Here is a 12,469-nt window from a genome sequence, read left to right on the forward strand (position 1 = left end):
GTCCCTCCCGCCTGCCACTGTGAAACACTGGGTGCCAAGACTCCCCACTGCTGGGGGATCCTCTGAGACCACTGCATGACAAAGTGCAGCCATGGCCTCATGAACACATTTCATTCAATTACATCTTTCCTTCCAGCCACCTAGCTGTTCCCAAGACTGAGACCTAGGGAAAAAAAAAATCCTTGCTTTCCTAGCTTGTCCCATCATCTTGATGGACAACATTAAATGCTAATAGAAAAACATCTTCTCTCTAATAAAACAAATGCTGACAGGAAGAGGGATGTGGAAAGGCAGCCATATGGCAACCACGAGTCCTGTGCCCGGCCATGTTCACAGCAGCACGTCTTCAGCAGACAGAGGTGACACGGAGAAGCTCACAGAGCAGCTTTAATAAATCAGACAGAGCTGGCACCACTGGGTGTTCCCAGCTTGTAGCAGGCTCAGAGCATTTTCTCATTTGCAGACAGGAAGGTGTTTAGCGAAAAGGGGTTTAGACGACTGTTCGGAGGCCTCAGCCTTTCCTCACTGTCCCTGGTGCCTTCAGCGTGTCACCGTCAGTCTCTCTCCCCCTCATGTTTGCACAGTGCTTCTTGTGTCTCCACCCTCTGAGAGGCCTCTGTCACCTCCCACACTGGATGCTTTGACCTCTGGCTGCTGGGAAGGCAAGTGGTCCTGGAGAGTTGTGGTGAATTCCTCCTGGGAGGCCAGGCTAGATGGGGACAGCCCCGGCTCACACCTCTGTTCCTCTGTGGGAACCTCCCTTCGGATCTCCTCCAGGTCTGCAGCCTCCTGTCCATCAGTCAGTTGAATACTCTCCCTCCCCACCGTGTTTACTTCTTCGGAAGGTAGCTGGGGTACCGGAGGATGATGAAAGTCCAAGTGCTGGTTCATGCTGCTCAGCGGTGCTGCGGAGCTGACTGTGGCAGGCTTTCCAGCATCCTCAGGCACTGTCAGCGCCTCAGCAGCTGCACAGCTCTCATCTCCTTCCTGCTTCTGAATCTCCCCTGAAAACAGGCAAGGGACAGCATTACACCTGGGGCAGCAGGTTGGTCTCACCTTCCTCTCCTGACAACTCCCACCTAGCCATCTGTCCAAGGCCTTTGAGAACCAATGGCTTATTTCTCTTCCCTCTTCTGGCCAGGGTTCTGGAGCCCAGACAGATCCAAGGACCCATTTTGAGAAGCCAAGCCAGCACCTTCTCCAATGAAGACTAAGTCATAGATTCCTGAAAACCCATGCCTTAGTACTAATAGGCCTCCTGTGACCATGGAAGACTAAATTTGAGGACAAAGGTTGTCCTTTGGAAGCTGAGGGCCTTTATGGATGGGCAGAGATTCTGGCTGCCTTCAGAGAAGGAGCATAGCTTGGGGAGGTTTAGTGACATCCCATCTCTCAATCTCCATCAGCACCTTACTCTTCAAGGGGATCCCCGATGTTTGCCCAGCTTCAGATATAAGGCTATGCGCAAATAGCTTCAAGCTCCCTCCTGAGGCACCAGACTCTTGGCCTTAAATCCCTCTATCAATCAGAAATTCTAAAGGTACAAGAAGCAGGAGAAAGAAGACAAGGGATGGGTCCTGGGAGCTGATCCCTTGTGCCCATTTCCTTGGTGGGGCTAGACTGTGGAAGATTGGCAGGAGGTGGGACACATGCTCCTGTCAGTTTCCCACATCACACCTTTGGAGGGAGCCTTACTGATTCCAGATTAGCTTTGACACCATCCATTTCCTTTGCAAGGTCCTAACTGGTCCGCTCCTGATGACCTGCAGCCTCAGTTTCCAAGGCTGTATATATACATGGATACGAGGATATAGGACACCTACATGTATCCTTCCAGCCAACCGGAATACTCATGATAGATTTATAGTCAACTCATCTGACTGAAGAGGTATCCAGGACTTGTGAAACACACCTGTGTGTTTCTGGGGCTTCTTCAGAGAGGATCGGTATATTGGAGAGTGATTGGAAAGGAAAGACCTGGCCAGAATGTACGCGGCACCTTCCAGCTGGCAGCTCAAATAAGACCAGAGGCAGAGGAAGGCAGCGTGGTGGGAGGGCCGACTGATATCAGCTGACAGCAGACACCAGCTTCTTTGGCTTTCACAAGTAGAATCAATACCAGCATCTCTCTAGAAACTCCGAGACATTTCAGCTCCAGCTGAGAACCACTGTGGCATCCTGCCTTCTCCACCAAGAACCTGGTTCTTTGCCTGTCTGCTGTTGGACTACCAATTCCTATAGCGGAGCCACACTGATAATCCCTTTATCGTTTATACCTGGTCCTTTTCTTGGTTCAGCTCCTCTAGAAAGCAAGGCCTGACATAAGACCCCTTAGGTCTCTGCATGAACCTGTTTTCTCCAGCTCTAAAGTACTTTGGACCAGGTAGGCCTTATGCATGCCCCTCTCTGCTAAGAGCTGCTCTACACACATGACACGTTTTATCTTATGGTCTAGCTTAGGTCCCTGAGGTTAACAGCCTCACCTGAGGTGACTAATGTCATCTGAACATTTAAGATCACTTTAAAAATGGAATTTTACTTTTGTTTTTTTGAGTAGAAATATAACACAGGTGGAGAGAGGCCTGTTGTTATGGTAACAAACATGGAGATAGGCAACCAACGTAGAAGAAAAAGGCATTGTGTTTGTGTGTGTGTGTGTTGGGGGTGTTAGTGGGAATTAAACCTAGGACCTTGCACAAGCTAGGCAATCTCTCTACCACTGAGCTCCATCCCTAGCTCTTAGATTCCCGCTTACAGTTTTAGAGGTGCTAGCCCACAATAAGCTCTCTTGTTCGGTCTATTGCTATGGATTGTAAGGTCTAGGCTTATGTTTACAAGCTTTTGTTGTGCAAACCTTGTCCCTTGATTTAAAACTATTGGTTAAATAAAATTGGCTGCAGCCAATTACTGGAGGGATTTAGAGATAGGTGGGTTTGGAGTGACCTGATTGGAAGAGAGAGATGGGAAGGGGAGTAGGGAGAAGAGGAGAAAGGGAGGAAGCCACCATGAGGAGACATGGACCATTAGCACATGGCCAGGAGAAACAGCAAGCATCTGAGGTACACTGTTGGGGAGGGAGCCAGGCCAGCGGTCAGAAGAGTAGATTAGGGTGACCCCCGCCCCGTAATTGTTAAGGCCAAATAAAATAACCATAGTCTGAGTCTCATTTATTTGTAAGCTAGTCAGGGATAAGCTCAAATTGGTTCTACTACCAATTGCTTTGTGCCAGGCAGCATGCTATGCCTGAAGCACAAGGTAAACTGACCAAGTCTACCTGGGGCAGGGAAGGAAAAGAAAAACAGAGGGGGTAGGGCCCCACTAGCCTCTTTGAGAGTGTACACAAGCACCTGACGACCTTGCTCTAGGCCCCACTTTGTAATTGTTCCACCACTTTCCTTTCTTAATTTTGATTAATGACTTGGTAGCCTCAGATCCACATCCTCTGCTCAGTCCCTCTGTCTCCTCTGAGCCTCGTGTTTCCACCAGCCATGCCCTCCCTCTCCGGCTGTCTGTGGTTTCCTCAACAGCACAGTTTTCTTGTTTCCAATCTGGATGCACAACGATTGATGTTTTGGGGCTTGTAACAGATGACCATCAACTTAGCACACACACATCATTTTCTTATAGCTGTGGAGCTCAGAAGTTCTAAGTAGGCCTCCCTGGATAGAGCAAGAACACAGTCCCCAGGTAACTCAAGGGCACAATCCATTCCTCACCTCTCTCAGGTTTTGGTGGCTTCTTGGCTTGTGGCAGGATTCTCCCAGTGCCCATCACCATAGCCATATCATCATGGCTTATCTATGGGGGTGGGGGGCACACCCTCCCTTGCCTCCATCTTGTAAGATGATCCATTTAAGACTGAACTGTATAATCTAGGATCATCTTCTCACCTCAAGACCCATAGATGAATCCCATCTGCAAAGTGTTTTCATCGTGGGAGATGTGAGTAATTGGTTCCATTGGAGAACAGTTTAGATCCTTAGGTACACATGCCCCTCATTTCCTCTGATGACCTGGTGCCTGCTCCCTGTGGGTAACACACTGTGGGCGCCGTGGATGGTAAACACACCAGAGCCACTGGAAGGAGTCAATGGGCTTCACCTGGGAAAGGCAAGTCTTGCCTCTTGTCTGCAAACCTCTTCCGTCTAGTTCTCCTGATACATATTTAATATTTTTTCCACACTTAAAAGGAGCCATTTCATTTTTCTCAGCCTTTTGGATAACCACAGAAGAACCCCAGGGACAGACTCTTGACCAATTTTTTTCCTCTCATTTTCAAGTCTGTATTCAATTATGGATACCGGGTGTCACTGTTCCCCACAAGTCACACCTGAAAAATGACCTTGGCACTTGTCCTTACAATGAAATACATGAACATATATATAGTACAAGCGATCCTTGAACTGATAGATAGATAGACAGACAGACAGACAGACAGACAGACAGACAGACAGACAGATAACCAAAAGCTGTTGTGATTTGTTCCACCAAGATAACAGTGTGTGCAGTTCCCAGTAGGGTCACGCTCCAAGCCAAGGCAGGGACCTCCCTACACCTTTGCCATTCTGATCCTGTCTATTAGAATGGCAGAGTCTCAGGCCCCACCCCTCATCTACTGGTCTCAGAGTGCACACTTTCATAAGGTCCCAGGTGATGGGGGTTCCCACTGTAGTGGGGGAAGCACTGTGACCTTAAATCACACATCTCACCACATCTTCCTCCATGGAGAAAGCCTTCAAAGGCTGCAGATTCCAGGGAACAGAGCTTGAGTCTGTAACTTTGCGTCCATGCTGTTCCTGCGGCCTCCACACCCGTCTCTCTGTAGCCCACACCCCAGCTCCTCTCCTTGCACCCCTCCAACCAGCTGTGTTGGCCAGTCTCTCATGGAACTGCACCTCTCCAGGGGCCTGTGTTGACTTCCCTTCTCCCTGGAACCCTCTTTCCCTTCTCCATTCCAAAGGGAGCCTTTGAAGGGCAGCCCAGCCCCTCTTCTTCCACGAAGGTCAAATCTGGCCAAAAGCCCTATTCGCGACAGGCTTCCCACAGAGGAAATCTGGACCTCCTGGAACTAACTCTCTCTTCTCTCTTCTCTCTTCTCTCTTCTCTCTTCTCTCTTCTCTCTCTCTTCTCTCTCTCTTCTCTCTTCTCTCTCTCTCCCTTCTTCCCTCCTTCCCTCCCCCTCTCTCTTTCCCCCCCTCTCTCATACACCTCAAATTGTTACTTATTACTAGCTACCTTAAGTACAAAGTCTTGCCTGAATAATTTTTTAACTTCGCCAGTGTTCTATGGCAGAGACTCAATAAATATCTTACTAAGTGCTTGAATATATGGGCTTATACATGTATTCATGAAAAAGTGAATCTATTAGCATACATCCTAAATACCATGCATCACTTTATGAAAGCAACTTAAATTTATAGTATTCATTGTAAGGTATATTCAGGTAACTACCCTAAAACTTCTCAAATTGCTACTTTCTGAAAGGAGATGTCTAACTCCTACAAATATTTAGCTACATCCAAGGCGGCTCAGGGAAGCAAAGGCATCAATTCTATACTAACAGATGAAAATTCCCATAGTGGTTATAGAGGATCCTGAGAAACACTGAAGTCAGAACGATCCGCTCCCAGCAGAGTGGGGAGCGTTATTCAAAAGGAGTGAATTCTGGGGTTTCCTGCGGCTGCACTTCTCACCCGTGTGAGATGAATAAACTCCTTCTGGAAATTACTCCCATGAAATTACTTCTCCTGAGACAGTTAATAGTATATTCTGGTGCCCCTGAAAAATTAATTAACCTTCCTCAGTACAGCCTCACCCCTAAACCATTGGCAGTGTGTTTTTACTGTGGCTCAGGTGAGACCTTTGCCACCCTCATTTACATCTAAGGGAAGCTGGGATGAATTATGCCAGGGCCTTTTGGTCGATACTGCTTTGCCTTGTGCTATTTCCTTCTCTGATATTCCGATCCTGTGTAGATGTGTGAATCTTGTCACCACTATCTCCTCCCCCACTTCTCCCCTTCCTCTTCCATCTCCTTCTCTTCCCCCTCCTTTGAGGTTACTGGGAAACACTTTTTATTTTAAACACTTGTTCAGGGGATGAGGAAGATAGGCCCACTGTTACCATCATAGGCTAAGATGCAACCACGGGAAGAGGATGCAGGGTGTCTAAGGGATGATGGGCACCAGGGGAGATGGTAGACTCCTGAAGGGGATGGTGGACACTGCCTGTGGTTCTGTTGTCTGCTCCCATTTACTTTGCTTTTCCTGAGAGAAGCTGGATAGCATGTCTTGGGACTAGAACAATACAGGCTAGGAAATTGGAATTGTGGAATTATTATAGCAAGGTTTCCCACCCCACTTCCCCTGTGCTTATCTAGAAGGTACCAAAAACAGCATGCTTAAGTCAATTATTAATACACACAGAGAAGTTCTTAAACACGTGACAGCCATCATGCCTTCACGAAGACCTCTGCTCCTTTGCTATGGGAACCAACTCTCTTTGAATGCTAAGATTCTAGGGTGTTAACTCTTAAGCCAGCCGTGGGAAGCCTTACTTTTGCTTTAATTACAGACTCATAAGACTGACATTTCCATAAAAGACTTATGAATTAGCCCAAAGTTAGAAAATATTACTGCAAATAATAGTAATTATTCTGGGCTGCTGCCACAAACAGAATTAATATCATTAATACTTATTAGTCACAAAACACACATCAATAAGGACGAGACAAATGCTTTATGACACAGTGGAAAGAAAAATATTGTTTTTCTTCTCTAAAAGATGAAGAAGAAACAGTGTTGAGATTGTTAGTCCCCTAAATAAGTATCCCTCCTGCTCATAGGCGCATAGGGGACATTTGTCATCTTTTGTTGGCTGTCTGTCCAGGTTTTGTTTGTCCTCTTGCATGTGGCAGCTTTCAGTTGGAATTAATCAGGCCACAGCAGTGAGGAGGCCATTGGGACACTGACAGCCTCTCAGAGAACGCATCCTCATTCCCGCCAAGAGCTGGCTCAGGACAGACAAGAACAATGCACACTGATGATGGGACCCTGGACGCTATCATTTGAATCACCCTGCTGTCCTTGTGAAGATCGAGACAGCCAGAGTCCATCTGTGCAGCAGGCCTAGGCTACCCAGAGGCTCAGCAAACTCAGAGCAGAGAGAGGCTTTGGCGGGCCATGAGGACATCGGCAGCCAGCATGCCATGACCACCAGCCACAATACAAGGCCACACACAGTGCACCGGAAGCCAGTATTACAAGCAGCACATATTGCAGGCTGCAAAGACCCAGTTATGCTTTCTGGCCAGTGTTGATTCACCAGGCTAAGGAGCTGTATCCAGGGATTCTTCCATGGGTACCTAAGAATGTTTCTGTTGAAAAACCTAGAAATGTCTTCTATGTTTACCATCTGGTACTGTGCTGAGTGATCTGAACAATTAGAAGAGACTGGGTAGACCTTGCTGGCCCCAAATCTGGTGGGCAGAACTATTGTACATCCAGATGAGTCCTACATTTTCTCACTGATGCTCTAAGCTCTAAGCTATATGTGAATAGGCTCACTTCACAGTACGAGCCAAATGAAAGATCTGATCAGTCCATCTTGCTAAATGATTGGATGACCATCCAGTCATCAGGGGAGGAAGACAGACTAGATCAGTCTGACGAGCCGAGGATTCTAAGATATGACAGTTAAGTGTAACTTGGAAACTCTGAGACTCTTGACATACTATAGAATCACCAGGGAAGAGAGGCTGCCTAGATCAGGTTGGTGAAATGAGATGGCGACGTATTTCCATGGGTCGAACGTACAGCTAAAGGATGAAAATGGGAACAGAGCAAGGATGGGTTGGAAATGGGGAATCCAGGAGTGGGGTCTCCAATGATATAACCAGACTGAACCACAAACGGGAGATCCAAGAAACCCCACAGAAAGACTTTGGTTACGGGCCAGATGTGGATGGGGAAGAGATACTGACGGGAGTTGAGGACTACAAGGTTTCAAGTCTGAGTAACCAAGAAGGTGGGGAAAAAAAAAAGGAAGCTGGAGAGTTGATGATGGTGATGTCATACTGAAAAACCCCACAGACTGCTGGGGAAGATTAGGCCCTGAGAATTAGGAGATCATAGCAGCAGATAGAAAAGTGTGTGTGTGTGTGTGTGTGTGTGTGTGTGTGTGTGTGCGCCTGTGTGTGTGTATGCAGGCATGCAGTGCGGATGTTGTCATGAAGTCCCAGTGGAGCTGTAGGATGAGGTCCTGCTGGCACTGACATGTTCTCTGGAGTGATCACAGACCAGGAAGAGGCAGCAACTTGAGATACGCTTACCATCTCTGGCACTCTCCTTGTTCTCAGTGGGTTGTTCCACAAACTTCAACAGTGGGGACTTTGACCTCTGTGTGGTGGGGAGAGTCTGGTCACTGAGCAGTATGGTGTCCTTGCCCCCTGTGAGGAAGATGAGAAGGTTAGCTTGCCATGTCACTGTTTTAGCTGGATAACATTACAACTTGTAACAGTTTGAATTGTCAACTTGACACACTGTAGAATCACCTGGGAAGAGGAGCTGCCTAGATCAGGTTGGACTGTAAGGCGTTATTTAACAACATTGATTTCGGTAGAAAGACCAGCCCACTGTGGGTGGCACCATTCCCTAGGTAGGAGATTTGGACTGTATAAAAGTGAGGAAAATTAGCTGAGCACAAGCATGCACATAGTCTCTCTCTGCCCTCAACTGGAAATGTGACTAGATGCTTCAAGTTCCTGCCACCTTGGCTTCTTCCCAATCTAGAATAGTAAGTTGAACACACCCTTTCTCTCCTAAGTTGCTTTTGTCAGAGTATTTTTTTTATCACAGCATCAGAAATGAAACTAAGACACTCCCATACAAAGGGTTTGGTTGGGAAATCCCTTCAGCTGTGGTCAGTACAAGTAGTGTAGTCAGCAGGTCAGTAGTGTGAGGATGGAGCTGGGCTGTATCCGTGCTCATTCCCCTTGACTCATTTCTCCTGCTCGAGAACAGCTGCCCATGGGTGCCTCCAATAAAGGGCAGGTTGTCTGGGTGAGAGGAACTGAGCAGCTGGGTGGGCTAACAGCAGCAGTAGCAGCAGCAGGGAGCTTGGGAGGGACAGTAGCTGTGGTCTGGACAGAGTCAACTGCTAACTGGATGACAGCAAGAGTGTCCCTTTCCCTCTCTAAGCTTCAGCTTTCTCATCATGGGTGGTTGTGAAGACAACGTGAATGGGCAAGGAGAAGATCTTGGGGTTTAAGCAAGCCTTCCACAAATGTCACCCCCGCTGACATCATCAGCAAGGACTCCCCCACACCTGATACTGTTCTGACTGCATCTGGTCATGTCAACTATGCCTCTCTGTCACAAGGCAGGTGGGATCCTCCACTTTATCTCAGCTGGATTCCCACCAGGAACATACACTCGGTGTAACCTTGCTGCCTATTAGTGTGAACTCCCCCAAGAGGGTGGAGAAGGTTTTGAGGGAATGAGAGAGCAGGGGAAAACGTACTGCTCTCCCATTGTGGAGAACAGAGCAGGCTGCACAGATGGGTCGCAGGGAAGAACAGCTTCGAAGATGGGAACGACAAACAGACATGTTGGCACCAAACCCATGCATGGACAAACAGCAATGCCACCTACAAGGTCAGGAGGGCCAGCCCATGGGCGTAGTATATTGCCAACGCTTGGCTTGAAAGGCTTTAGGATTTTCTGGGTGGAAATCACTGGGCCCAAAATAAAAGCTCCGGCTCATGAGTCCAGCTTGGGCTCCAGTCTGACTTAGAGGAAAATTTTCTCAGAAGCTCTATGATTTTATTTGTTTTCCCATTCATTGGAGCCTAGAAGGCCACTAGGGTAAAAACAGATGTCTACACCTACTTTGGAGAATCAGAGAAACCAAGCACATGTCCTCCCTGTGCTCCTTTGCTCCTCTTGCTTTTTAGAAACCTGTGGTAGAGAGTTCTCCACACAGTAGGCACTTACTAAATGCCTGATAACATCTGTGTCGCTGACTGAAGTGTCTAATGGGTCCTGGCATCTGGCATGTTTGGTGCTTGCTGCTGTCTTGGGCAAATGGCCACAGCCTTTGAGCTCTCTGTCTTCTGAGTGTGTCAGGCCAGCTGAAGAGAGGCTACCTGGAGCTGACCCTGAAGTTCTGACAGGCACTTCCACTGTCTTTGATGGAATACATCTAAAAAAACTTCAGTGCTACCATCTAGAAAGGTTTCCCAAAGTGCCCTATAGATGTATGGTTCAGGGTGACATGGGAAGCCGCAGAATGACATCCACTCCTAGACCACAAAGACATCATCTAGAAATGTCTTCATGAGTTCTTGATGACTGGCTGCAGGAACCATGTCAGGCAACAGGTGCTTCTCGGCAATGCAGTATATCCACAAGTCAAGGTCAGGATGGTACTTCATGGCCATCTGACTATGGCAGGCAGACTGACAGCTTGCCAACCTCCTGGGGAAGCTCCATTCCCCTCTGTACCAAAACAGCCTTCAACCCTCTGCCCTGGTGGCCGAAGAATCAGAAGCAGAGACAGGAGTGAGAACTGGCAGGGGTCAAGGTAGCCTGGGGCTGGGGTGGGGGGGAGGGTTCCTCTCATGGGAATTCTTTAGGATTCCACAAATCTCAGGACATCTTCCATCCTAGGAAGCGAGTTTGTGAGCCGCTCCTCACAAACGCAAGAGACTTCAGCAAAAACTTGAGCAGAGGGCATGTAGGGCTGGAAACAAACCAGCCTTTGTCTATGGTAGCCACAGTGGGGTGAGAAGACGAGCTCTTCCAGACTTGTGCCTGAAGATGGTACCCCATATCAGCAACATGCCCGGATCTGGTCACCCTTGCCATGTTTGAAAAATTCAAAGCCTTTCTTAGAAGGCTCTCGGTTCCACTGTCTCTCTGAGGGTCTGGAGGCAGCTGTGGCTGGCCACTGAACTGAGCTCTGATTGGATAATCTGGCCGTGTAAGCTTTCGTCAAGGAGAGGGTGCATGGGCTTCTCATTGAGCTGGAATGTGAGTGGCTGCGAGCTTTGCTGACTCCACATGGCACCAAAGCTCTCGTCCCTGCCTCTAAAAATGAACCAAGTACTTTCAACCCCCACATTTTTCTCTTCAGCCTGATGCCTGAAGAGGAAGAGAAATGAAAATGAAAATAAAAATCCCAAAAAGCCAGACTATCACCTCTAGCCAGATTGTTCCCTGACTTTTGGTATTTCTGTAGATTGTTTCTGTGTGTCCCCCACCCACCCAGTGTGTGTGTGTGTGTGTGTGTGTGTGTGTGTGTGAGAGAGAGAGAGAGAGAGAGAGAGAGAGAGAGAGAGAGAGAGAGAGAGAGAGAGAGAGAGAGAGAGAGAGAGAGAGGGAGAGAGAGAGAGAGGGAGAGAGAGAGAGCTCTTCCATGAGAGAAGACTATCTTGGATGTTGTTCCTTGCCTCCCACCTTGTTTTTAGACTGGGTCGCTTTGGTATTTGCTGTGTACTATAGGCTATTTGGTCCATGAGCTTCCAGGAATCCTTCTGCCTCCCCCTCTCATCCAGCCATAGGAGCACTGTGATTACAGATGTGTGCTGACGTGCCTAGCTTTTATATGGGTGCTGGAGATTCAAACTCAAATCCTCATGCTTATGCAGCAAAGTTTACCAAGAGCTACCTCCCAGCTCCCATTGTTGTTGAATGTGAACACACCTGGGACAACACTCCTCAGAGATTTGATAGAGATTTGAGACTATCTGAGGGAAGGACCCCAGGAGGTGGGTGCAAAGGGATCCATCCTGGCTAGGGAGCATAGCCCGCAACTCCTAACATCTGTCCATCTTATAGAAGACCCCTAGCTTTGTCACTAGGAAGGCAAAACAGGTTGGAATAGTCTCAGCTATCTAGACGACTTCTTGCTCCAGCCTGTACAAATGTCGAAAATGTTTACTCTACAGCAAGATCACAAAGTGACCCCATGAACCATGAAGAACAGCAAACACCATCAAGAACTCTGTGATGAGGCTGGGGAACTGTGTAACTTATTGGTAGCATGCCTGTGTAGCAAGCATGTGCACCTGGGTTCAATCCATAGCACTGATGAACAAGGAGTGACAGTGAATGCCTATGAGGCTGACACTTCAGAAGTGGATGAGGATCAGAAGTTCAAGCTCATCTGCAGCTACTATAGTAAGCAAAGCTAGAGTGGAATCCATGAGACTGTCTCATAAAACAAACAAACACAAAATAATAAAACTTAATGGTGCTGGTCAGAAATGAAGGGGGGAAAGCAGAGACACACGAAGCCTTCTGCCCTGTGGACTCTTAGACAGCCCACTCTAGGTGGAAGAGGTTGTTCTGCCTCCTGGACCTCTCCTCTCCGGTCTAGCAACCATTATCCACTTACATCATTTGCCTATGTATCTTGGTTCAGAACTTCAGTCATCTAGCACCCATGGAAGATAGCTTGTGAAACTTAA

At 47.8% G+C, this 12,469-nt stretch overlaps 1 protein-coding gene across 3 annotated transcripts in view; it reads right to left on the reverse strand.

The window, feature by feature from the left end:
- Positions 1 to 360: 360 nt before the first annotated feature.
- The window catches only part of Ccdc149 (coiled-coil domain containing 149), a 98,100-nt gene continuing 85,991 nt past the window's right edge, over positions 361 to 12,469 (reverse strand). For all 3 annotated transcript variants that reach the window (XM_031342271.1, XM_031342273.1, XM_031342272.1), the window contains 2 exons: positions 8,330 to 8,446; positions 361 to 1,004 (listed from right to left, as the gene is read on the reverse strand). In XM_031342271.1, coding sequence (XP_031198131.1) covers positions 571 to 1,004; positions 8,330 to 8,446 — 551 coding nt within the window. In that variant the 3' untranslated portion in view covers positions 361 to 570. The remainder of the gene's footprint in view (positions 1,005 to 8,329; positions 8,447 to 12,469) is intronic.

Source organism: Mastomys coucha, unplaced genomic scaffold (genome assembly GCF_008632895.1).
Source record: "Mastomys coucha isolate ucsf_1 unplaced genomic scaffold, UCSF_Mcou_1 pScaffold22, whole genome shotgun sequence".
Lineage (NCBI taxonomy): Eukaryota > Metazoa > Chordata > Mammalia > Rodentia > Muridae > Mastomys > Mastomys coucha.